The following is a 25,259-nucleotide window of genomic DNA, read 5'->3' on the forward strand; positions in this document are numbered from 1 at the left end:
AAGTATGTCGCCGAGGTCAAGACGATTGTGGTGAAACTCCTTCTCCAAGGGAAATCCCGCAACGACATCAACGCTATAGTTGATGAGAATATATCCTCCAAATCCCTGAGCCGCTGGAAGAACATGTTCATTCGAACACACTTGGTGGTCCAAGACGCCTTGCTATACAAACCTTGTGGCCGCTGTGGTGGTCAAAATTGTAGTCAATCGTCAAGATCAACCTTCAAGATCAAGACCCCGGTTCCAAGATGCTCAAGACTCAAGATTACCTTCTCAAGCCCTCTCAGTTCCCTCCTCCTCCTCCATCCTATTTCTCATTTCCAATCCACCTCTCTCAAATCTTTTCCACTGTCTCCCTTCTCATTCACTTATCCTTACATTTCTTGATCCTAACACAGTTTATCTGTGGGTTTATTTGTTTGTTTGATTGGCTTGTTTTGTTTCTTCTAGCTCTGCTTCCCTCTTCTTTCTTCTCTGTCAGTGTTCTTATTTCTGGATTATTTTCTCCTCTCACTCTTCCATTTATCATGTCTTCTATATTTGCCTGCTTTCGGTTTCATTTTTTTTGAGTGTTGTGTTTTCTTTCTTCTTTTCTGTTGTTTTTTGGTGTGTGCGCGCGCACGGCGCGCGAGGAGATGATGACATGCTTGTGACAGGCCTCCAGGAATCCAAGTTCCAGGCAAACTTGGAGGATAGGAGGCCATAGCATCTGCTCTGATCCAAGGCGGCTATCAAGAAATTTATTCGATCCTCGATCTTTTTCCGATCCATTTCCCAATTTCATTGCGCAATACAACTTCCAACAACAACCGCCAACGAAGATCCAACCTTTGTTGTTCCCTCCAAAACCACTTCCCAGCTATCAATTCCGATCACACTCGTCTCACATCAGGACCATTCTTGAGGGCAGCCCCCAAGGCACTTTTCCCCTCCCAGCGCTGCCACCGGCCTAGCACCAGACGGAACGCCATACTGCCCGCTTGCAATCTCCGTCAAAGAGCGGGACTTCATCTTGGATATTATCGGTGTGGACCCGACGTTGTATCTTGACAAGATACAGAAGGCGGTGCTTGAGTCCTCGGGGGAGCTGTATGCCATATTGACCATCCACGATGACCTCCGACGTCGACTTGGCCTGACGCTCAAGGTTGCGCAACACGTTAGCCCATCTCAGGACTCGGTGAAGCGAGCAAGATGGACCATCAGGATCGCCGACATGCCACCTGAGTATCTTGTCTTTGTCGGTAAGTTTGATGTTTGTTATATCCGCATAGTGCCCTGCGAACAATCGTGTTCACTGACCCTGTTTATCTATCTATCAGATGAGTCCTCCATTTGTATTGCCACCCAGCACCGGCGATTTGGACGGGGGGTTCGAGGTAGGCCTACAAAACGAGTTTGTTGGGAGTTTCAAGGCCCTTGGTTCACGCTTCTCCCTGGGGTGTCAACCAAAGGACTCATAGGTGTTATGTGCCAGCAAGGAGGTATTCAAAGAAATGACTTTGAATACTTCCTTGATGAAGTCTTAGTAAGTGTTCCACACTCAAATGGTAACACTGAGGACTCATACTGACAGAGTGGCGGTTCAGTTGCCTTTCATGAATCCCTTCCCAGGCCCCAGGAGCGTTGTTGTAATGGACAACTGCCAGGTCCATCACCGCGGCCAAGTTGCTCACTTGTTCGAACGTCACAACATGCTCCATCTATATCTGCCCCCTTACAGCCCTGATTTCAACCCCATCGAGAAAACTTTTGCGGCTGTGAAGAACCACCTCAAGCAAGCCCAGGTGCTCACTGGAACAAATGACGACACCACGATCATCAAGGATTTTGTCTCCGACTTGGTCACACCAGAGCTTATGCAATCCCTCTTCTGCGACTGCGGGTACATGTAATCCCCTCACCCCTCGACTTTCTCTTATCTGAGTGTCTGATCGTAACATGTTTCATATGTCTTAGCAATAAATGACTGGTGTTCCCCCACTGGGTCCTTTGAGACTCACTTTATTAAATACTGTTCAATCTTCCTGATTTGGAGGACCGCCGCGGGTCATCCATATCCCTGAGCCCTTTAAGGCTCCAAGTTCCAAAGTCCCCTCTGTCTGAAGGGCCAAGACCTATAAGTTGTCATGTCTTCGCTTCTGGCCCTCTCAGGTTGTGAGCTCTTCATGACTCCAAGTCCACGGTTCCAGGTTTCCTCTCTGGACTTGGTGAGGTCTTCATCTCGCCAAGTCCTCGCTTGGCCTCTCAGCGCGCGAGCGGTCCTATTGTCCGAAAGGACTTCATAAGTCGTCATGACTTCCCTTCTGGCCCCAGGGTTCCTCTCTGGACTTGGACTTGGTGAGGTCTTCATCTCGCCAAGTCCTCGCTTGGCCTCTCAGCGCGCAAGCGGTTCTATTGTCCGAAAGGACTTCAGGTCCTCTCGGCTGATAGAACGTCTATGCCCAATTGATGCCATCCTCTCCTGTGTGAGAACTCGCAAAGACCCGGGCTTCCTGACCACTGGGAATGAGCCCGTCATGTCCCCGAGGCCTCATAGCATCTCTTGGGGGAACGTGGATCTGATGAAGCGCCCCCAGTTCTCGCAGCCACTCGGCAAACAATAACAAATTATAATGGGACCCTTTGTGATTGGGACGTCACGGACGTCCCAATCACGAAGCAAGGAAATGATGATCAACTTGCTAACATGGTACTCGAGTTACTTTGAGAGAGAAACAAGGGAGGGCATAAATTGGATGCCCAACAGACATGGGCAACAGAGGTGGGATTGAGGCATGCTGGGGGTTACCTATGGGGCATCACCATTGACCATGTTGAACCCCGGTGCCTCGTCAGAGTTGTCCGCGGGTGGGTTGCTTGCGGCACCGCTGCAATCTGGATCAGCCCGATCTTCTTCCTCGCTAACTTGCTGAAGGAGCCGGGCACCATCGCAGATGAGTCGGGCGGGGCCGGCTTTGAAACCAAGTCGGGTCAAGTCGGCCTCCGAACTGCGTAAAAAGTAGGACCACAAAGTGATGTTTTGGTCCTGGATTAACCACCGGGTGTGGAAATCCTCGGCCGGGATCTGACAGTGCCGTAAGAAGAAAGCCATAGCGTTCGCTGCGGCCTCGCGGAGGGGGACTGAATTGCTTATCCAAGAATTCGTCGAATCAGGGGTACCTGGGGTGGAGTCTGCGCCGAGGTTCAGGCGACCCAAGCGGGCCAAGTTGATAGGCGTGATAGTTCTCCGGGGTCCGGCGAGCGTGCGACGTGCATTCCCCATGACTACGATTTCAGGGGATGACGGGGCTTGAGCGGGATGGTTCCCTCCACGGATGTGCTCGATCGAAGCAGCAATAGATGAGGCAGTGGAGGAACCGGTTTCGAGTCCTCCTACGTCCGCATGGTTGGGTGCCTCTGCGTCTCGTCGGGCCTGACTCATCAAATAAAACATCCGGGTAAATGGCGATGAAGTACGAGCCCGGGGTCGTCTGAGGGGAACTGAAGCCTCAGATGAGGGACTCGCCTCGGGGGGATTGGTGACCGGCGCACGGATCACATCCTGGGCAGGCGACAAGTCGGGCGGGCCCGAGGTGGATCCACCTCCTCGGAAAGTGCGGGAAGCCGGGGATCCGGCGCAGCTTTCCTCTTCGGGGTACTTGGGGAGATCCAGGCAAACAGGGGGGTATCCGGGGGGTTGTCGAGCGTGACTGAAGGGTTGGGGCCATCGAGCTTACGGGCCCACCCCCAAAGGACCTTGTGGCTGAGCTTGATATATTGGCCATCCCCGGAGGGGTGCATCGCCACCTCGCCCTCTTTTGGCGGAGCCCGGCGCTCATCCCGCATCGCCAAATGATGGTTCCGGAGCAGCTGCACCTTCTCAGTGCCAGGTTCGGCAATCTGAGCATTGGGCTGCAAGTGATATGAATGTCAGCCGTGGTGACAAGACCAAAAGGACAAAAACAGCTCACATTTGCCGCAAGCCGAGCTCGTTGATGTTCAAGCGGAGCCCTCTCTGCATCCGTGCTGTGTTGCATGATCAGGCGCGCGTTAACCTCAGCGTTCTGGAAGGTACATTTGGAGGTCAGCCCACATATGAGAGACACAAGAATCTTAATCAAGAGCTCACCTGAGACTCTTCCCGGGCCACTACGCGGGGGTCCACTTGGGAGAGGTCGATGCACACCGCCTTTGCAGGGTAAGCTTGCTCCGCGGCCAATGCAAAAGGTGCCCAGGTGTTGTCGTCCGTGATTAAGTATTTTTTGCTGCACCCGTAGACCCAATCGCCAGTTATGATTCCCTGCCAAGTGATTAATCCGGCTCGATCTGACACGGTTAATTCTTCCGCAAGGTACCGTTGCTCCGGGCCGAGAAGCTCGATGATCTCTGCCTTGGCCATGCTCCAGTCCCAGTTAGTTGGGACACACTTCCAGATGGGGAAGGGAACCCTCAAGGTGGCCCTGGCGTATTCGCTCGGAGGGCGCCCGCTGCCGGAGCCCACAGACCTCTTCACCACGGTTGGGACGGTGGACCTGAGCCAAAGCAGGTACTTGTTGGGAATTGTAGGAATCCAGGATCAGGCCCAGAGCCAAACCCAGACCCAGACCCGCAGCAACCCCCGAGGAAGCTCGCGCGGTTAGACCCAGCCCCAGCTGCTAAGAAAGGTAAGCCCCTTTCGCAGTCCAGACCTAACCCAGACGCAGAGCTTAATTGTATTGCCACGATAACAGAAGCCAGACGATCAGCCGCAACGCCATCGGTAGAACCTAGAAAAGAGAATCACTCAGCACCAAGAAACTCGTAAGTACGAGAGACCAGAAAATGGAAGGCTTGCAATAAAGACTGACCTAGAATCGTTCGACCGCAGAACCCTAGCAGAACGATTTGGACCAAAACCCCAAGACAAGCTGCTCGCTAGAATTACGGAAGCTAAAGAATCCCGTAAGCACCTCAGCCAGACATACAAACTAGACCTAGCCGTCAGGCAGACAAGCTAAGATGCCCGGTTGAACTGCAGCGCAGGAAACCGCAGGAGGACTCTGGCAAGACAAAACAAAGATCATACGATAGTAGCGTAGTATCTTTGTAAGCCCTAACAAACAAAAGAGAATAAATAAACAGACACTGATGCAGGTGCAGTTGTAGATCTCGGAACTATTGTCCCAGCTCCAAGACCAACAACCACCGCTTCATTCTCTCTATCTTCTCCTTAGAATAACCCTGGCAGATCTCTGTCTGCCTTCAGGTGCTTGAATCTTCACAATTAAATAGTTTTAATTTAGATTCATATCATGTACCTAGCGCATCTGACAAGCAATTAAATACTTCAGTTGCTCCAAACTTTTTAGGAATCTGGACAGGCATCCCTTTCGTTGGGGTGGGGCGGACCCGTCGGCTCCCATTGTTGGCCGGGGCTGGTGTGGACTGAGCAGGGGTCGAGGCCGGGTTGGTGGCTGGGACCAGAGCACGGACCTCGGCAGGCTGCAGCGGTCCGTCGTGGGCCTGTGCCACGGGTTGGCGGCCGGCTACGGTTCGAGCTCCAACGTTGGCCTGCAGCGGCGCAGGATGGCTGGCTGGGCTTGGAGAGCTTCCGAGGGCCGGAGGGGGGGCAGGGTCACCTGGCATGGCGTCATCGAGCTGGCCCATCCGGAATTGAGTGGGAATATCCCACGGATCAGCTTGGTCCCGTTCGAGCTGTTCAAACTGCGTTTCAGCAACAAGGATTCGGTTGGGGGCAGACATGGTTGAGTTAAAAAAACTGATTGGGTGTTCCTGAGGGGGTTTTTTTGTGACGGATTGGTATTTGGCAAACAGAATATTGATCGATTGGGTGTGCCAGAACAGGTTTTGGTGGGTGAGGGGGGGGGTGATATGGACTGGTCATACTGGGCGGCTGGCTGGACCGGAGCGACAACAGAGGGAGGCGCAGAGGTACAGGCGTACTGATCTGGAAGAGGCCAGCACGTCAAGTGCTGTGCACTTGTGTATCTTCCAAAACTTCCGCCGTACTGGGCGGAAGTCTGAATATTTTGTTCCAAATATTTGGAGCTCTGTCCCGGGCAGGGACAAGCTTTTTTGTAATTACAGTATGTGGATAGTGAATCTATTCACAAGCAGTGGCATCTTCCTGAAAAATCTGTATGCTTATCATATTGAATGGGTTTCTCTCTTGGTCATCTTGATACACTGATTTCCTGCTTTCTCTGTGCCCCTTCTTTGTTTTTACAGGAGATTGATATCTCTCAGCAACCTCGGACTCCTCCATTACCCAGTAACGAAGAATACGAGAAGATATTCTTGCAGGAGATCTACACCACGGGTGAAGATTCAAAGTTTCCATCCAGAAAATTTACTGGATGGTAGGAAAACCCGAAAACCAATCGGAATCGTTCCGGTATGGTTGAAGGACCGAAAACCAATCGGAATGCTTCCGGTATGGTCAAAGTACCGGAACCATTCCGATCGCAATTCGGGTAGCGTCCAAAATGGAATGAAGTCGAAATTGATTCGACTTCATTCCAGGAAACAGACCATTCCGGTTTTTTTCCTGGATTTTCCCCGGAATATTTCCGAATATGGCTGACCACACCTCACAGAAGGATGGTCCTATATATAAAACAGCGCCCCCTGCAACAGTGTGTCTGGGGCAGTTGGCAAGGGGCTCGGTTGGGGTGGATCAGAAGCATGTTGCAGGTTCAAGCCTCCCTTTTGTCCACCCACCTTGCTGAAACCTTGTTTTGAGCCCTTCAAAACCTGCGACGGCCCGTAACCATTCCGAATTGCACACGAAAGCACTTCGGAAGTGCGTTGGGGATCCAAAATAATTTTGGATTGCCTTCCAGTAGGGTTCCTGGAATTTTCCAGTGAAAACGCCGACCGTCTGGCGACGGTCCCCCCTTGCAGGCAGACCAACCGAAATGATATTGGCTGGCAATCGAAATCATTTCGTTGAGCTTCGCCCGTGGTGTACGAGCAATTTCAGAATCTGCCCACGCGCGACAAGGCCACCTGCATCAAGGAGTTCACTCAGTTACTGGACCAATCACATGTCCTGAAACCGCTCGAAAACCCTATATTCAAACAACCACACAAAGGTCGTCCAAAAGGGGCGGTGAACAAGCCCAAACAAGAATCACAAAAATCGACTAAACGTGATCCCTCCGCATGGGAGTACCCAGTGCCCAAGAAGAAGCCTGGTCGACCATCAAAGCCCAAAGATCCCACTGGCGATCCTGGAACTGATGAAGTTGGACAAAAGCGAGGCCGAGGGCGACCTCGGAAGGTGGCTAATTCAAATGTGGGAACCAAAAGGCAAAGAACCTCAGCTGCAAAGGTCAGTTACTATGTTGTTGATCACTCATATGTTTCCCGAGGCTGACTCTTGAGGCCGGCCTTAATTATTTCCAATAGAGCCAATCAAAACGAGCCAAAAAGTCCAACCCTGAGAGCGAGAGCTCTGCATCATCAAGCGACTCCGAGGATGAGGAGCTTCCAGCCGATCCCTTAGAAGTAGTAACTGTAAGCCCGATCTGATCTCTTGATTCAAACTTTTTACTTATTCTAACGGACTTTGAGTCATGTACATAAAACAGAGGTCGGGAAGGGTTGTTCAACCATCAAATCCCAAAACCAAGTCGGCTTTACCATTGAAAGACAATGAAGACCCCGATGAGAATGAAAAACCCAATCAGAAAGAATGGAAACCAGCTGAAGACTCTGATCAAGAAGAAGTCAAAGATGAAGCTGACCAACAGCAGGATGATGATTCCGAGCCCGACGAAAGATGGGTAAAGTTTAATCAGGTAAGCTATGACCGCTGCAATACAACTACCATGACTAACGTCCATTTGCTTAATTTAAATAGGCCCACCCTTTCTATACTTTGGTTCCTGTGAGACTGAGATCAAGTATCTCAATGTTAAACAACGTCGATGGCGACGGTCACTGTGGATTCAGATCGGCGGCTGTAAGCATGGGCTTAGAGGAAGGATCGTGGCCCAACATTTGCAGGGAGATGTTGAAGCAGATGGATGACAATGCTGTTTACAAGGAGGAAAAGTACATCTCGACAATTTCCGATTCAATACCTTTTGACCGATTACGATCAAACCTCAATTACTTTTGTTCCCCTACCCGATTGACGCAATACTGGATGAACTTCCCACATCATGGCGATCTTCTGGCCGATGCATTCCAACGACCCGTGATTCACATATCAAACCTTATCATCTCGACTTTCCTTCCTCTGTCGCACACCCCAAAAACCAATCCACCGATTTTTATATCTCCACTCCGCCATCGACGAAGTTATGAAAGGCCAGATTGCCTTGACTTCCGAGCCTTCTAGATCAACTAATCCTGTCCCTTCGCCGCCGTTCAAGGATGCGAATGAAGTCATGCGGAAAATGGAAGCGGAGAGGCGCCCAACAAACGACGTCACTACCGCTCCGCAGGCCCCGGCGACCATTGATGAGATCACCAAGATGCTCCAGTCCTTTGAGCAGCGCTTGATGGAGAAGTTTGCTCTCCGCTCTCCGCCTCAGTCCTCCGCTCCGCACACCACTCCGCCCTCCGCAGTGCGGCGACCATTGATCTGTTACTACTGCCATTTTGAAGGCCACGGGACTGGCCGATGCTTCGAGCTCCAGAAGGACAAGGAAGATGAGCTTGTTGAGCAGAAGGGCAACAACTACTTCCTCCCAAGTGGTGCCCTGATCCCCTTTGATCCTAGTCGACCGATCCGCCGCGTGGTGGCCTCCTTTAAGGCATCACACCCGTCTAACAGCTTTGTTTCCGCGCGATTCAGGACTGGTTGCGGAGCTCTTCACCCGTGGTATCCGCCAGTTTCTCCAACTCTGCCTCCGCCTTGTCACCCAATCTGCAGGCAAGCAAGGCCAGATTCATCCACCCCTAGTTCTCCGCCAGGTTTGGCTCCATCTCTGCAAGCTGTAGACGCCGTTGTTGAGAGAATCTCCGCTCTCCTTGTTCCCAATCTCGCCGATACCGCTTCGCCCACTGCGGTCAATAGAAAGAAGAAGATTCCACACCGCCTTTTGGATTCCTGTCAAATCAAAGTGAAGGAAGATCAAGATTTTCCCGCCACCCTTTCTAGCTCCAGTTCTGAGTTTGTTCCTAGCCACCAGCTCTGCCAGCCTGCAGAGATTTCGATTCCGCCATTCCGCCTCCGAGATGAGGTTAAACTATCTTTTCCGATCCGTGCTTGCAACCACCTCCGCAAAGAGGCTAAACTATCTGATCCTGATCCTATTCCCGCTCCTTACCCTCTGATCTCTGCGGATCCGCTCTTCTACAGCCGTTCTCCGCAATGAGAATAAACTATCCAATCCTGATCTGTTATCTAAATCTGTTCTCAGCCCTTTTCCTGATTCTTATCCAACAAAACGTTGCCGCTTTCCTCAATCTGCCTCCGCAATGAGGGTAAACTAGTTCCGCATGGTTTGGATGTGTTGGGTTTTGGTTTTCTGCGGAGGCAAAATGGAGTGCAAGTAAGTCCTCCCAATTTTGCACCTCTGGGGCTTGATGCCACTTTAGTTGTCAAAACTCTACCCTGTGCCACATTTGTGAGCAATTCTTGATCCCTTGGTTCTTCCGCTTGTTTAGGCCAGCTCCTTCAGTTTCAAGATCATCTCCAAGAGCCCCGGACTCTCTTCTGGTTCCCATTCTTTTAGGTTTTTCTTTCAGTTCAACTTTGACTCAGCATAAGTTTATTTGGAGAGAAGAGGAGAGCAGCCTAGGGACAGACTGCAAGTTGGGGGGAGATGTGGTGAGCAAAATGGTACAGACGGTCCATGGTTCAAGATCCAGATGAAGACTCAAGATTCAAGTGACCCGTTATCAAGATCAAGCCCTCAAGATTATCCATCTCAAATTTCAAGCTCAAGATTCAAGATGTTATGATTGATATTGATGATTGTTGTTGATTTTTCTCTCTGTTCTTTTTGATCCATTGCACCCATCCTCTTATGTTACTCTCCTCATTTTTCTATGTGTGTGTTTTGTTTTGTTTGTGTTGTGCAGAGCTTGTTTGTAGTTAGGGATGTGATGAACATGTCTGTGACATGTTCACTTCCTGGAGTCTGAGTTCAAAGTTTGAACTCAGATGATGGGGAGGCATGGCAGTCTTCTGATCCACAAAATACACCATCAAGATTCTCAGATCCTTATCCTCATCACCTCATCAGATCCTTATCAACCCTCAAGATCCTCATCAGCATCCCTTTCCAGATCCTCAACCCCCAAACCCGCCAACAAGTCTCACTGACATTGTTGTTCAACCCCCTTTCTCTGGTTTTCTCAGATCTCATTCATCCTAGGACCTCACAGGAAGGCAGGCTCATCACCACTTTCCCTTCCAAGCACTGCCTACCGCCTGGAACGGTAGGAGTTCCACAACGGTCAAAATCCAGAATCAATGGATCGGCCCAAGCTAAGAAGTGTAGCTGTCATGTCTGGGCTGTACAGAACTTTTGGAACTGCTAGGGTACCATCCCCATTGGTTCTCCAAAGGTGCCCACTGTGAGTCACCCACATGTGACCAGTTTAGGATGCCAAATTCAGTTTCACCAGCGTACAAAGAGCTGTAAGAAAAGAGAAGTCATGGTGAGAGCCGCTCACGTGGTGGGTCGCCCCAGAATTGAAAACTGTGCCTGCGCCGGGGCCAACCTTTGCGTCCGCGCCCACAGCCAACTGAATCACCACATTCTGAAATTGCTGGGGGGTGGGTTGTTTGGGGTTGCTGCCTGACGGGCAAATCCGGAAGTGGGGCAACCGATTGGAGTGGTGTCCAGAGGCTGCAGGTTGGCATCCCTGCGGAGAGTCGGACAAGTTGACCTCCAAAGCCCCACGGCTCCACAGTAGTTGCAGGGGTTGGCTGCGAGAAGACTGGCATTGGATGGACCGTGATTTCCTTTGCGGATGTAGTTGATGGCCGCGGCAATGTCATTGATAGTCTGATGGCCTGGCCTGCCAATGTTTGGAGGTCTAGGTCAATTGACCGGAGCCAGCCCTGGTTGGCTAGTCTGGTTACCCTGGATTGCAGGCTGGTGTTGCTGTCGTTGTGGTTGGTTGTTCAGGTTGTTCCAGGCCGTGTTTGCGGGTTGTTGGCCGGGCCATGTTTGGAAAACCAAGGGGTTGTTGGGAGGAAGGGAGTCAAAACAAACTATCTTGTCGTATGCAGAAGTAATAATTGTTTGGATATCCCTTGCTGTGATGTCCTTCTTGTCTCTGAGTTGGAGACAAGTGTTCTGAAAGAGTTGCAACCTCGAAATGGAAGTGGGCGGCGGGACAATTGATTGGAGGATGAGACTCTTGACGAGAGGTGGTAATCCCGTGCTGACCTTGTGTAGATCAGAGAAGATGTTGAACATCTTATTGAACAGACCTGGAAGTTGCGGGGGGTCGGTCAAAGGGCCAATAATCCTAAGCTCAAGCAGCTTATCCACGAGCTCCATCTGACGGAATCAAACTGTTCCTTGGAAGTTAGCCTGTACCGCCTCATACGCTTCAGTTCCTGTGGTATGACGGTTGACCAGGGAGGCGAGTTCATCGTGGACCGTGATCTGGATTAGATAGAGCAGGCAGGTATTTTCTTGAGCCGTGATCTTGGTGTAGTTCTTGGTCTTGTCAAAAAAAGCAGCATCTCTGAGTGTTAAGAGGATCACCCAGGTGAGAACTTGCTTCCACTTGTTGAAGTTTGACCCGTCCGGAGTTGATTGACTTCCAACTTATAGATACTGGGCTGTTGTAAGAATTTGGTTCCCGGGGATACTTTGGAAGCTGTTTGTGACATGGGGAGACTAGGAGATTCTGGATTCAATGATATCTCGGAGATGCTTGATAAATTTTCTGTTGACAATAAATCCAACGGAGAATGGGATGGTGATGTATCTTGTGGTACGCTGACTTTGGGTTGGTATTCAGGTACAGGGAGGACGGTCGTGACAGATAGTCCAAAAGGGTTGTGGATGATACAATTGTTAGGTAGAGCTGGGGCCGATGTTGATAATCCTTTGTCAATGTGCTGGGTTACTGCCTTGGAGAAAATGTAAGAGAGTGCCGAGATAAAGGGAGAAGGAGGACAATTGTGTTCTAAAGGATCTGGCTTTTCTTCGATTGCAGAGGGAGGTAACACGGGTAGTTTAAGGAGTGCCTTATACGCCTTTGTCTGTTTTGGACGCTTTGCTCTTGTTGGTGGAGGTAATAGTCCCGCTAATTCAAGTTGGTCTCGACAAGTTGTAACCATAAACCAGTTCGGATGATGATGGCTAGCGCCTTTGGTAGAATGTAGACTCTTAATCTGTTGTATCTGAGAATCCTTAAGGTTGTATTGCTCCTCCACGTCCACCTCTTGATGCCCTTGTACTCCAAATGTGGATTTTGCCTACCGCAACCTACAACACAGTGCACCCGTAGTGTATATGTGTGCTATCTTGTTTGGTGTACTTTAACTTGCACTCCATTACATAATTTTCAAGGTTATGGCATGTTCCTCAACGGCCAAAAATTTGGGGGTCCCCATTCTCAGACACACCATGTGTGTGGTTCTTTAAACCCCAGTAAGTTGGAGTCCTAAACTTGACCAAGCCCCCTGAGTCTAACTGGAGGACTTCCTGTGCAATCTGGGGAGGCCAGCAGATCTTGACAGGAAGTCATCCACTTCACAAGTCCAGCTGTTTCAAAGGGCAAGCAGCTTATATTAGGGGGTTTCACAATAGAATTTGAAAAAAAAAAAAAACTTTAGAGCACATTTTAAGGCCTTTATGAACAACTCTTCAAAAAATTTAGAAGTTGTTCTGATTGACAACAAACACCCAAATGTGGACAGTTTAATTTTTTCAAAAGAAGTTTTTCATAAAGGCCTTAACAGGGGGTATCAAATATGACCAAATCCACCGTTATGCAATTGACTGGTTTGAAAAAACCCATCATTTTTAAAACATGCTGGTCCTTCTTCTACCCCATTTTATGATCCACTGGTGAACAATTTCATTTTTGGCTAATTGAATGGTTTCTAATTGTTGATTTCCCATATTTGATACCCCCTAATATGGACTCTAAAGTTTTTTCAAAATTATCTCGTTATTAGGGCTGAAGTGCCCAGGGGGCTTTTTCAATTTGCTCTAATGTCCACATCACTGCACCATTCCTCTTCCCCCACGGTGGACTGAAACAAGCAACAAATTTTGGGTCAGCCTAAGGCACACCAAACTTTTACTTCAGGTTGAGCCGTATTGAATATATGCAATATGTAGCTCCAGCCTTCCTGGTGCAAATCTTTGCCGCCCGGTGCGATCGGGGATACATAGCAAACCACGATAGGAGGATGGAATTCTACAACCAAGCAGCCCGGGCCATCGACCAAGTCGACAACAAGCGCGGAAGCCTTAAATCCATCGTCTTCAACCTCGCCGCTAACAAGAATGCTAAAATCAAGCCGCCGCCAGCTGATTCCTCAGCAAAAACGATCCAGGCCAGACAAGTCAGCGATGGCAAAAGGCTCTTGAGAGTAGTGGCGGAAACTTTACGATGTGAGTGCTTGGATGAAAGTCTTTAAAACTGTATTCTGAACGCGCAAATGCTGAGTTGGATGCTAGACCGTCAGGTGATCGAATCAATCTTACGTGTCGTCGATATCCTGAGTCTGGAGCCCAAGGCTTTTGGCTCGTCCTCCAAGTCGTCAAAGACATCGAGTTCGAAACAAGCCGAACGATGGCAGCACCCACGCCCGCACAGTCTAGTCCTTGTTCTGGTACATGACCATCTCTTCGCCTCTCGAGGGATCTCTATGGCAAAAATCCACAAGATCCGAGTGGCTATCGAGCGCCATTCATCAGCACTAAAAGCCGAGCTCTCGCGTCTGATGGTTCAAAATGCCGTTTCTCAAGTATCTGACTTGGTCAACTCTCTTCAAACCGGCCGAGATTCGTTGGATGAAGATTCGGGCACGAAAAACTTGAATGCTCCTCGCTGGATAAGAGTCAACACCATCAAGTGGAGCATCGAGGATGCAAGAGCATGGTTCATAGACGCCGGCTGGAACCAAGTTTCGCTACAAGAGCTGACCAAACTGACGAGTTGCAGCCCTGATCAGCTTCTTTCTTTCGCTGAGGACAAGCATGTGGCGGGTTTACTCGCGCTTCCCTCGACGGTAGTCCTCGCGACACTGAAACCGTATCTAGATGGCCGACTGATTGCCCAAGATAAAGCCTCATGCATGCCTGCACAATTGCTTCTGGGTGACTATCCTAAAAATCGTCCAATCGAAGTCATCGACGCCACCGCTGCTCCTGGTAACAAAACTACCATGCTTAGCTCGATTGTCGGGATGAACGGAAAAGTGTGGGCTTTCGAAAAAGATAAACAGAGGTTTCGCGTCCTTCAGGAGATGATTAAACTAGCAGGTTGTACCAGTAAGTGCATTTAACCTTTGGCCTCTAGTATTCTTCTCACTGTGTTTGGTTACCTCGGTCAGCATGTTTCTAAGGGGAAGTGTTTTTCTCAAATATAGATGTCCAATGTATCAACGGCGATTTCCTGGCTGTTGATCATTCTGATGCACGCTTCCAGAATGTTTCGCACATCATGGTGGATCCATCGTGTTGTAAGTCTCTTCAACTTATCATGGAGCAGCGTGTGTGGCTTGATTCACTTTCATGCCTGTTTTCAGCCGGATCAGGAATTTCTAATCGGCTCGATCACCTCTCCCAAACCGGTTCAAAAAATACGCAAGATGAAGGTCGCATTCAATCCTTATCACGCTTCCAGACAACTATTGTGTCACATGCGCTTCGTTTCCCGTCCGTCCAAGAAGTGGTTTACTCAACTTGCTCAATTTGGGTGTGTTTCATTTTCTTTGAAGGTACCCTTTCTGGGCATACAAAAACTGATCAAGCACCAGTACTATTATTGTTTCTCGCGGTCAATTGCTTCTTCAGAAAGAGGAAAACGAAGAAGTAGTCTTCAGGATCTTGAATAAGCCCGAGATGATCAACAAAGGCTGGACCCTCAAAGACGTAGAAAATACATTCCTTGCCAACTCAAAAACGCCGTGGAGGCGCAGTGTGGATGTAATCTTCCCAGATCAAAAACGTAAATATTCTGGTTTCCGCCGATCTTGATGATGTTTTTGTTTTGTCTGAATAATTGAAGATATATTGGTTATGCAGTGTTGTCAGATCGAATGGTCAGATTTGATCCCTCAGTCGACCAGACAATTGGCTTCTTTGCAGCGGTCTTCCTCCGCCCTGCCCCACAGAACTCAAAAAAAGAAGACGAAAGCCAATTTGACTTACCGGCTCAGATACCAGAGCCCGCCCGGACTCGCCGTGATCAACGTTCCGTCATATCCCGCCAAACAACCGTCACTGCCACCAAGAAAGAAATCAGGGAGAAGAAGAGTAGTCTCTTCAATGGTATTCGACCTGGCAGGCTGATCTCTTGATGAAGTCAGGTTTTAATTTACATTTGCTTCTCTTGATTCGCATGTATCATTCTGTTTCTTTCTCCTGCTTCTTCAGTTTGAATGATTATGATAATATCTACACTGAGACATAACCGTACGTGATTGATACTTTAAGCATGACATCACTTAAATAGATCGCTCAAAAGGGTGGCAGAGCTATTGATTGCGAGACATTGTTTATACTCTAGTATACTCATAGTACGCCCTAGTTCATCACCCATAGAGAACGCCAAATTATACAGGTTACATGGTTGTATTGAGAGTTCAATAAATCAGGGACAGAGGAGGGAAATGCAAGGTGGCCGCAAGAATCAAGCAGAAATTAATCAGATAGATTTGGACTGCCTAGACAGGAAATGTTTCAGAAATCAGACCAGCGAAGAGGGATGTATGGAACCTTAGACAATCACAAGAATAATAAAGAAAGGGCAGCTACAATGTAGGGACTAGCCGTTGGTAAGGTTGCATGGGAATTGGCTACAGATGAAGCATCCGCTGAGTTTGGAGAGGAAGCGGCGGTGTTTCTGACTGCTGCGTTTGTAGTCGAGTTGGCGGCAGCAAAGGTCTCGACCGGAATAGGGATTGATGGTTTATTGGTAGCCGTGACGGCTCGCGAAGATGCATCAGTCGAATCGATCAGTGTGGCAGGGGCAGCCGCAACTGGAGCAGTCGTCGCTGCAGGAACGCTGGGGGCGGGAGCAGCCGCTACGGAAGAGGCAGGCGCAGTCACAGGCGCAGTCACAGGCGCAGTCACAGGCGCGGTCACAGGCGCAGGTGCGGCTGCACTGGCCGGAGCGGCTGCACTAGCTGGAGCAGCTGCTGGAGTGGCAGGAGCACTGCCCGGAGCTGCTGCCTCCGAGGAAGCGCCGGCAGGAGGGGCCGCGGTGGAGGGAGAAGCGGCTGCGGGAGAAGATGCAGGACTTGACTTGGCAGGTGTCGAGGATGAGCTGGGCGGGCTACTGGCCGCAGGTGGAGTGGTCTTCAAAAGGTGAAAGCAAAAACTATGTTAGTCTGATGCGTTATGCGACGGTGAGTATGTAAGTAAGCCTCACAACTTCGGAAGCGGCGGGAGTTGCATTGGGAGCAACCGCGGCCGCCCTGTTGATTCCGGTGCCTTGGGGTGCGTTGTTCATCTAAAATGAGGTAATGTCAGCCAGGTATACAAGTGTTGATGATTTGGAAATATCATCGAATTCGAAAACCCACCATCTCCACTGGAGCGCTGAGCGCTGGCGGCCCAGCCGGTACCATTGGTAATGCCGGCACGGGTGACATTGCAGGGCGGGACGACACCTCAATCACATTGGCGAAAACTGCGAGAAGGCAAAGGCCCAGAGACGTCAGCGGGAGTATTGGTGGATATATGACCGTTATCTTCAACTATCTCACCTCCAATAACAGCAGCTCGGGTGATGTGAGTAGAACGCATGACAGAAATAGTTATTATGAAGAACGAGGATTATGGTCAAGCTGCCTTGGGGAATATTGCAAGAAGATGGATTAATGTGTGAGGTGAGGAAAGATGCGCTTGATTGGGGTTGGAGGGTGCTCTGTTTATTGCCGGGAAAATAACAGTCTGTGGTGGGTTTTCATCCATTTGGCCTGCATTGGTTAGGGATCAGTTTAACTTGGTCCTTAAATAGAGAAGGCTTGCTAATCGGGAGAAGGCTGGCAATTCCTTCGGTTCAATGGCCGGCTCGCCGGTCAGCTTTAGAATGCTCGCCCTCCCCCAGCACTTTCCCAGTGAATAGGGTGGGGGTCTGAGCTTAACGGTTTGCCCGTACATTCCATCAACAAAGAGGGGAAGCCATTCGACCATTTTGAACTCATAGACCGATCCACATTTAAAAATCACAAAAATAGAAACACTCCATATTCCTAGGCGGGCCAGGGGCTGCAAGTCTACCATGTGCCTCTTTTGTGTAGCATGAACCACTTAACACTCTGTACCGGGGTTCACGATACTGGTTCTTACTTGCAGGAGCAGTGTTTTTTTCGGAGTTTCGGGAGGTGCAACACGACAGCGTGAACGTGTCTAAAGAAGTCAAGAACTTGGGTTGCAATATACGACGATATGAAAATGACGACCCATACTAATAGGCTATTTTAAATCACGAGTTGTTAGACGAGAAAGAAAAAACGCGGCCAGCTGATGAGGAAATAAAGTGGAAGACTTTCCTCGCGAATTTTGATGAAAGAGAAGTGGAAGACTTTCCTCGCGAATTTTGATGAAAGAGAAAAAAATGGAAATCATGACTAATGATAGCAGCATTGTTAAGATTTTAGTGGTTTGACAAGCCTCGCTCGTTGGACATATGGGATAGATTTCGCGTATGAATGCCATTGAAAGTGTTCTCTTATGGCTGAAAAAGGAAGGTTAAATTTTTTGTCGCCAATTCATCATGCTTCAGCTCTGATTGAAGCTTTCCTTTGGGCGGAAGATCTTATGTGTCGAAGTCCACATGACCCAGTTCAGTTTTACCGTCGTAATACAAGTCCCATCTCCTGTTATAAACAGGGATGATTTAATTTTCACCGGAAGTTGGCATGGCACAAATTGGACAAAGGAAAGTATAGTGCTCACTTTGGGCTTGTCCAAAGCTTGAAAGGCAATTCCTTGCGAGACTGCGACTCAATCTCGAGTAAAGCTCGGAAAGACTTTCTTTTCGCACTGTCAAACTCCAGCAGCATACCAAAACATAAAGAACGGCTGGCTCATTTTTTTCACGAAGGCACGTGTAGTTTTTATTCACGTGGTTGAACAGAGCGCGTAGTTGGTAAATTTTTATGTGAATATGAATATAGATGAGGTAACAGAAAGAAGAAGATGCGACGTACGCTACGCCATCTCTTAAGGAACTATCTTCATTCATTGTGAGGGAGAGCCTTGATGTATGGACTCCCGAAGTTGAGACATATGGAACGGTGTAACCGGCGTGCGCAATAGACTGAGCCCGCTGGACATTAAACTTGGCGTGCTATTTATAATAAGGATTCATTTATTAGGAATTAGTATTACAGACCTCATCCAAATAGTAATTTTTTGGTCAGGTATGCGTTTGCACCAGAGAAGAGCTGAAGTCAGGCAGGACGGGCAAAGGCTTACTTCATTTACTCCTAACTGAACCCCGATTGAAGTCTCCCGCATTCTATAGAATGGGGTTGTTTCAGCAGTTGTATGAATCTTACCATCCTGTGGAAAAATTGCCTGTGAATAAATGGGATCAGTAGTAGATATGTAAAAGAGCCACAGAAATTAGAGACAAAAGGAATCATCGCCAGGGAAAGTGTAAATTGAAACCAGCAGGTAAGGAAAAACCTGTGAAACAGATTGAATTGGGGGGAAAATGAAAACAAAATGAAAGCACAAATTAGGAAGGGCTTACCTTGATGACTGGTGAATTACACAAGCCCATATGCATGCTCTCAGGCTCCAGCGTTATATTTATGTTGACGTGTTTGACCCTTGATTTTGGGTCCTGCGAATGGACTACCAGTCGGAAGCCTATTTAATTGTCGAGGATTTTGGGTATCACAACTTGAAGGTGTCAGCTCTTGGTGTGCAATTACTGGAGCAATTCAAAACTTGAAGCTTATAGAGAGCAAAGTACCAATCAAGCAGCTATGGAATGGTATCAAAGGCGAGACTTCAGGATACAAGCAATGCGTCTTCGTTATCAAAAGTCTATGATAAATCCAGTTTCGGCGGAAATGAATGCAAAGGAAAATTAGCGCTGAGGTTATAACGTCTTTGAAGACAAGAGTTCAAAGTTAAAGGCATAAGTTTCTTGAGTTCTAACCTGTTTTTGGCTACTGTGACGTCTCCAACTAAGATCTGCTCTACGATGAAGCCCCGCTGGCGCGCCTGCTGCGGCGGCTGCTGCGGCGGAGCCTGCAGCCGCATGATCAGCTACTCCGGACAACATTGGGTATTGGTCATTGGCAACAACTGATGCCATGTGAGCTTGTATGTGAACTATGCAAGAGATGGAGAGAATGGAACTGGTTCAGACTTCATGCGATTGATGAGTAAAGGCTAGGAAAAATTTAGATCAACTGGGCAAGCAAAGAGATACTTATGTCAGGAGGCAGCTGGAGAGCTGCCCTTTTAACCTGGTGCCTGAGTGAGTCGTAGGGAGCGGCCTGAGCGGCCGAATCATTCCACCCTGCTGCTTCTGAGATGTCTGGCATTTGTTTGTTTGTTCCCTCTTCCAGAGTTTCGGATTTCCTGACAACTGGCCCACCTCTACATAAATATTTAAATATATAAATATCTATATGCTGTGCACGTTTGCAGAAGCTTGGTGATCTGCTGAGGATAGGCTCTCCGGTCAGATTTATTTTTTGGTTCAGTGTGGTTCCCGCTCTGGATACACGGCGGACGCAAAACTCCAAAGTATCTCCGAAAGTATTTCGGAGAGCCTCCAAAGTTCCCGCCACCAGCAGCGGACGGTCAGCACTTGGTCAAAATATCTGACAAAGGTCCTCCGAAGTGAGATTTCAATGGACCTTTGAATGTCCTTCGGAGAGCCTTCGGAGGAAAATGGCTCTCCGAAGGACATTCGAAGATTCTTTGGCAGGCCTTCGGAAAAACTTTGAAGTATTACTACTTCAAAGCCCCTTCGCAATGGTACACCACGGGCGCAATTCACCGATGGGACAATGTTCTCCCACCGGTTTGCCTTCGGAGGAGCCGCCTGCAGCGGCTTCCGTTAAATTATGGCACTCATGTCATTCTGATTAACGTTGGGCCCACCAGAACGTTGGTCTATCGGTGGGACCGCGGATTGCAATCGGTCGGGCGGAGCATCCGAGCGTGCAAAAGGGGTCCACGCCTCGCGAGCGAGGCATGCTGGTTCGCCTGTCGTACACGGAGGCGCAACGGTACCGACCACAAGCGGAACAGGGCATGGTGCAATCAGCAAGCACCATGCACAATTGGTTGGGAGGCACCCCCGGAATTGCAGATTATGTAGGTCCCCAGGAAGGTCCTGGGTTCGAATCCTGGGGTCAGAGTCTTCATCAAGACACCAAACGTTGTCGTTGCGTTGAAAACTCGTCTGCACAACGGATTATTTCCATCCGTTGTTGCAGCGGTCAGAACTCCGCATGCTCAACGGGTCGCTTGACATTGACGATGCAGGCCCGTTGGGAACATGTCTGCTGAACCAGACCGTTGCAGCAACGGTCTGGGATGTCAGAAACAGGCCCGGTGGTGTACTAGGCTGTTACTTACATAACCCTGTACCTATTGTCAGGTTTTGGAGGCAAACAACCGGCATGCCCTCCTTTAATCGGAGAAAAGGCAGAGGAAATCTAGGCAAAAAAATCTTGCCCAAAATTTCCGTACCCACTGTCTTGTTGGCGTTGCTGAGAACTTGATGAACCACTTGGACCACAAGAAAGCAACCTGGAAGCCGGTGGAGGCAGCGCAAATTGATCAATTGACGTCACATTCAGTGGTGTGAATGTAGTACCCAATGTACAGGAATTGGGATGCTGTTTCAATTGCACGACGCAGAGTAGAATGAATTTGGAGGTATGAGGGGGACAGTGCAACAGGGAAAAGCTAAAAATATGATTATGCAGAGTACAGGAGTTTTGTAAAGTACTGGATCCTGGATTTGATCTTCTTTGAATTATCCAGTTTATGCATTCTGATTTGTTGGAATTGATAGATGTTTATGAGATCTGGACAGTGCCCACATGTTTGGCAGAGGGTTGCAAACTGATTGGGACAATCAAAAAGCCATATTTATGGTTTATGGTGGGATTTTCATTCAAATTACCATCACAGAAAGAGTGCCAGGCATGAAAATAGGTTTCATTGTTGTGAGAGATCAACCCAAAGGACTTTAAAAGGTTCTTGACCAGCTTCGGCCAGAGGACTTTGCCCCTGGAGGATAGCGGATTCAACAATTGAATTGTATTGCTGAGGTGTAATCTTGAGGTTCTTTGGCTGGGTGGACATGTGAAGGATGCTAAAATGCTTGCTGGGTGTTATCAGAAGTATATAAGGATCTATCTAAAGAAAGCTCACTTGCTTTTCAAGTAGGCCAGATACTGTGATAGAATAATTTGTCTAAGGAGTGCGTTCTAGTCCCATGAAAGAGGTGGATAAGTTTGGCAGGTAATTCTTGGTTTGGATAATCTTCCCCTCCACAATTGAGCCAGGCCACATTGCAAGGACAAAGCCTCTCTCTGAGCAAGCTTTAACTAAGCTTCTCCAAGGAGGCGCGAAGCGTCTCCAAAGGAGGGGCTTGCCTCTAATTTCACACCATTGGCACTACAGACTTGAGATTTTTTGGTAAAAAACACATATTTTCTTTTTAAACTATTTGTACAAATGTTTTTTTTATTTAAAAAAAACTGAGTAGAAAGACTTGTAGCTGCAATCTCAGATTCTCAGCTTTCAGATCATGGTTTTTTTATGCAAGTCCCTCCTTGGGAGGTCGCTACGCTCCCCCGAGGAGGGACTTGTGTTTATAAGTTCGCTCTCTGAGGAGGCTCGCGCTTCACGACACCCGCCACCTCAAAAGGGAAGGGAACTGGTCACGCTCGCCACAGGTGGACGTGTATCATAGTACCCAGTAGATTGAGATTGTTTCTGGATGGCTTGATTTAGCTCGACTGTTTCTGAAAAATGACCCAGACAATGAAAGGCTTGTCATGCAGCACTTAGCGCACATTAAACGCATCAAAGGAGCTGGGACATGCATATGTAATCTGATTTAGTTGTGACACAAACGAGAGCTACAATAAACGTGTGATTCTTGCGATACAAACAGTTTTTTGCTGGATTTAAAAAAGGGAAGGAACTCGTGTATTTTGTGTTTGTATTATTTTATACGGCGGGAAGGCTGCTGAGGGAGATGAGAGGGGGAGAGAGAGGAAAGAGGGAGGGGCGATCAATGGTGGCCGTGTTTTTTCTTCTTGGTGGCATCCTCGAGTAAGCTGCCCATGATGGCGCCACCGACAGTACCGAGGAAGCCATGGTTGTTCTTCTTTCCGAGCAGTCCACCGGCAGCTCCGCCGGCCAGCGCGCCCATCATTCCACGGTCGCCCGTTTGGCCCGATGCACCTTGTCCAGGAGGGCCCGCTTGGGTGTTGTTGTACTGGTTCTGGGGCTGCGAGTAGTTGTATTGAGCATTGGCTGGAGGTTGGTAGGACTGGTTGGATTGGCCACTAAGGAAGCGAACGATTCGAGAAATCATCAGCATCTTGAAGACACGGTCAAGAGGCTCTCTCACTGAGGTCACACTTACTATGCAGGCTGAGCTTGGTAGCCACCGCCGGGTGCGTTACCGTAGTTCTGAGGAGCCGGTTGGCCGTATTGCCCGCACGGTTGGCCTTGATAGCCTCCCTGGGTTGGGTGCTGCTGGGGAGGGTACGGCTGCTGGTTTTGTTGGAAGCCGCCGGTGGGATGGCCGTTGTATCCTTGGTTGTAACCGTAGCCAGACATGATGATGGTGCTGTGGTCTTAAGGGATTAAAATAGATAGTGTGATGGTTGTGGGAGTGGTGGAGGGAAAGTATGGGCTCGGCGGTGGATCGACCGGGGAGGGATTATATAGGGCAGGGTAAGCCCATAGCTCTTGCACCGCCACTGGACTTTTGCCCAACGGTCGGTGCTCGTAGTCGTGACTGGGAACTGTGGGAGCTTGTCGCTGGTTGCCAACGCTAGCCTGATCTGCTGTACACCCCGTACAGCCCCCACGTTTCACATAGCCAGCCAGGGTCCAGGCCGATCTCGAGCAGGCGTGCTGCTGTCGGACTGGGCCGGATCAGGCCTGATCAGGCTCGTCAGGACTCAGTTGGACCCGTCTTGGAAGCTGGTCGTCAGCTGTCCGGGCCTGCACCCCGTTTCTTTGAAGCTGTATGGATGCTCACAACCTGCGCCGCAAATGATCAAGGGGAAAAAGCCATCGATGAGCCCGTGCTGACTTGATTACTATAATCCCCTGGTTACAATCGCGCCTCAGCCGTTTGCATCAGGCTCAAACGGGCGGATGTGCTGGAGCTGCGGAGCCCAGTGCGGCGCTCTTCTGACGCCCCAATCCGACGATAGGCGTCGCCATCACAGCGGAGAAAAATGTAGCTCATCAAAGCCTGCGGCCGCTCACCGTCCCGGCAGTCGGGGCGAGCTTCCCTCGCCCGCCAAGACCGAGCCGAGGGGATTGGATTGACTGAGGAAACGGCACCTCAAGCACATAAATATGCTATTTTCTGCCACAAAAATAAGGGAGATTGCCTCCGCCCACAAAAGGTGCACACAGAAGGGTATTTTATCACAAGAAAGCTCGAATATATGTTGGCGTCAAGGATTTTGAGTCGAGTTGAGTTTGTATTATCTCCAGAGTCAATGGTTGCTTGGTGAAAATGATATCCTTGGTGTTTGCATAATTTGACGGAATCTTGCTCATGATGATTTCAGCTAGATGATTTTCATTGACTGTTGGTTCAGTAGGGAGAGGAACACGAATGGTCATGCCTACTGCGCGCATGTTAGCAATACCGGTGTCGATGTTAGACATGTAGGTGCTGAGATTGTTACAAAAGGGGATTTTGAGCAAGTTCTGATAGACTTTCAACTGATTTTCGACAGTCTTGGCTTCAAAGTGATCGCAGAGAAGCTTCCACAATGTGTGAGCTTGTTGCTGATTTTTGTCCGTACACGGCGGGCGCGTTTCGCCGTCAGGAGGACAGAGATTTCCTGTACTCAGGACTCTGTTTGACCCACCAGTGGTTGACGACATGATGGCGGGGCGCACGATGTCTGCCAAAGAGCCGGCAGGCACACCGGTCGGATGGCCGGTGTAATAGCAGTGTCAATGACAGCCAGCAGATCGTCCACACAACCAGGGCTGTCTTGAGGACGACAAAATGGGTGGCCTTGGGACGAGCCCCTCACATGCCATAACCTTAAACACCGACCCCCAAGGTCGGAAATAGGCGGCAGAATACTGGCGCTCAGACCCAGGCAGGCCGCGAGCCCAATTGGCAGTCTTATTGGACGGCAATTATTTTTACTTTAGCAGATTGATTTTCTTTGCAAACTCAACAAGCAAAAATATATTTATGTACACCAAGCTGATTAACAACTACAAACATTACATATAGACTACAGCTATTACAAAAATTTTGAGCTTATTATCCGCGATAACGGGCTGTAGGCAAACAAAAAGAGAGCCAAACAAGAGCAAGAGACAAGGGAGGAGCAAGCGAGCGAGGAACGATGGAGCAAGGAACAATGGAGCAATGGGGGGAGGAGCAAGAAGGAAGGATGGAGGAAGGAGGGAGGAGCGATGGAAGGAGGAGCAAGGAGGGATGGAGGGGGGAGTGAGAAGCGAGGAGCAAGGATGGGAGGAGGATGGGGGAGAGGATGAGGGGGGGACTTGAGACTCGGGAGGACAAGAGCATGCCTTTGTACTCTCAAAGTCAAGAAGCAGGTGACGTCACCGGCCCTGCTGTCCAAAGTTGCCCCAAGGACTTGTGCACAGGACCGACCACCATCTGCCCGGGAAACTGACCAAGTTGAGCAGCTCCCAACAGGTCTGGCATCATGACCAATAATATCTGGTCATGTTGCCGGTCTCTAGCGAAGCGGACGTGGTTTTGCCGGGGTCAGGTCCGACCTCACGTCCTGGCGGTCAGAGATGGGGCAGCGCGTTGTCTGCAGGGCCCGGATCAGGCAATTTGCCGTCACCTGGGGTCATTTAGGCGTCAATCCGGCCCGCCCGTTGGCTGGACGGGCTGGATCGTCCTCAATCGCTCCTGCCGTGTAGCAAAGCGAGCTT

At 49.3% G+C, this 25,259-nt stretch overlaps 7 protein-coding genes across 7 annotated transcripts; 3 read left to right on the top strand and 4 right to left on the bottom strand.

The window, feature by feature from the left end:
• Positions 1 to 1,216: 1,216 nt before the first annotated feature.
• Positions 1,217 to 2,606, top strand: PtA15_9A66 (uncharacterized protein; the record flags this gene model as incomplete). The annotated part of the gene is made up of 2 exons (XM_053172903.1): positions 1,217 to 1,244; positions 2,317 to 2,606. The coding sequence occupies 2 exons, from the start codon at positions 1,217 to 1,219 to the stop codon at positions 2,604 to 2,606; spliced, it is 318 nt and encodes a 105-aa protein (XP_053023497.1).
• A 185-nt stretch (positions 2,607 to 2,791) lies between these two features.
• Positions 2,792 to 5,724, bottom strand: PtA15_9A67 (uncharacterized protein; the record flags this gene model as incomplete). Its single annotated transcript, XM_053172914.1, has 5 exons — positions 2,792 to 3,640; positions 3,739 to 3,894; positions 3,954 to 4,046; positions 4,112 to 4,531; positions 5,371 to 5,724. The coding sequence occupies 5 exons, from the start codon at positions 5,722 to 5,724 to the stop codon at positions 2,792 to 2,794; spliced, it is 1,872 nt and encodes a 623-aa protein (XP_053023498.1).
• A 7,600-nt stretch (positions 5,725 to 13,324) lies between these two features.
• On the top strand, positions 13,325 to 15,442 carry PtA15_9A68 (uncharacterized protein; the record flags this gene model as incomplete). Its single annotated transcript, XM_053172925.1, has 6 exons — positions 13,325 to 13,529; positions 13,596 to 14,411; positions 14,510 to 14,602; positions 14,669 to 14,838; positions 14,937 to 15,090; positions 15,168 to 15,442. The coding sequence occupies 6 exons, from the start codon at positions 13,325 to 13,327 to the stop codon at positions 15,440 to 15,442; spliced, it is 1,713 nt and encodes a 570-aa protein (XP_053023499.1).
• A 427-nt stretch (positions 15,443 to 15,869) lies between these two features.
• Positions 15,870 to 16,892, bottom strand: PtA15_9A69 (uncharacterized protein; the record flags this gene model as incomplete). Its single annotated transcript, XM_053172936.1, has 4 exons — positions 15,870 to 16,442; positions 16,516 to 16,596; positions 16,670 to 16,776; positions 16,853 to 16,892. The coding sequence occupies 4 exons, from the start codon at positions 16,890 to 16,892 to the stop codon at positions 15,870 to 15,872; spliced, it is 801 nt and encodes a 266-aa protein (XP_053023500.1).
• Positions 16,893 to 17,907: 1,015 nt separating this feature from the next.
• PtA15_9A70 (uncharacterized protein) lies at positions 17,908 to 18,885 on the bottom strand (the record flags this gene model as incomplete). Its single annotated transcript, XM_053172947.1, has 5 exons — positions 17,908 to 17,968; positions 18,048 to 18,173; positions 18,302 to 18,441; positions 18,570 to 18,671; positions 18,850 to 18,885. The coding sequence occupies 5 exons, from the start codon at positions 18,883 to 18,885 to the stop codon at positions 17,908 to 17,910; spliced, it is 465 nt and encodes a 154-aa protein (XP_053023501.1).
• A 3,486-nt stretch (positions 18,886 to 22,371) lies between these two features.
• On the bottom strand, positions 22,372 to 22,925 carry PtA15_9A71 (uncharacterized protein; the record flags this gene model as incomplete). The annotated part of the gene is made up of 2 exons (XM_053172948.1): positions 22,372 to 22,648; positions 22,729 to 22,925. The coding sequence occupies 2 exons, from the start codon at positions 22,923 to 22,925 to the stop codon at positions 22,372 to 22,374; spliced, it is 474 nt and encodes a 157-aa protein (XP_053023502.1).
• Positions 22,926 to 22,996: 71 nt separating this feature from the next.
• On the top strand, positions 22,997 to 23,648 carry PtA15_9A72 (uncharacterized protein; the record flags this gene model as incomplete). The annotated part of the gene is made up of 3 exons (XM_053172949.1): positions 22,997 to 23,042; positions 23,173 to 23,300; positions 23,445 to 23,648. 3 exons carry the CDS (start codon positions 22,997 to 22,999, stop codon positions 23,646 to 23,648), a joined length of 378 nt encoding a protein of 125 aa, XP_053023503.1.
• Positions 23,649 to 25,259: the final 1,611 nt, after the last annotated feature.

The sequence above is a fragment of the Puccinia triticina genome, chromosome 9A (assembly GCF_026914185.1).
Source record: "Puccinia triticina chromosome 9A, complete sequence".
In the NCBI taxonomy this organism is placed as follows: Eukaryota; Fungi; Basidiomycota; class Pucciniomycetes; order Pucciniales; family Pucciniaceae; genus Puccinia; species Puccinia triticina.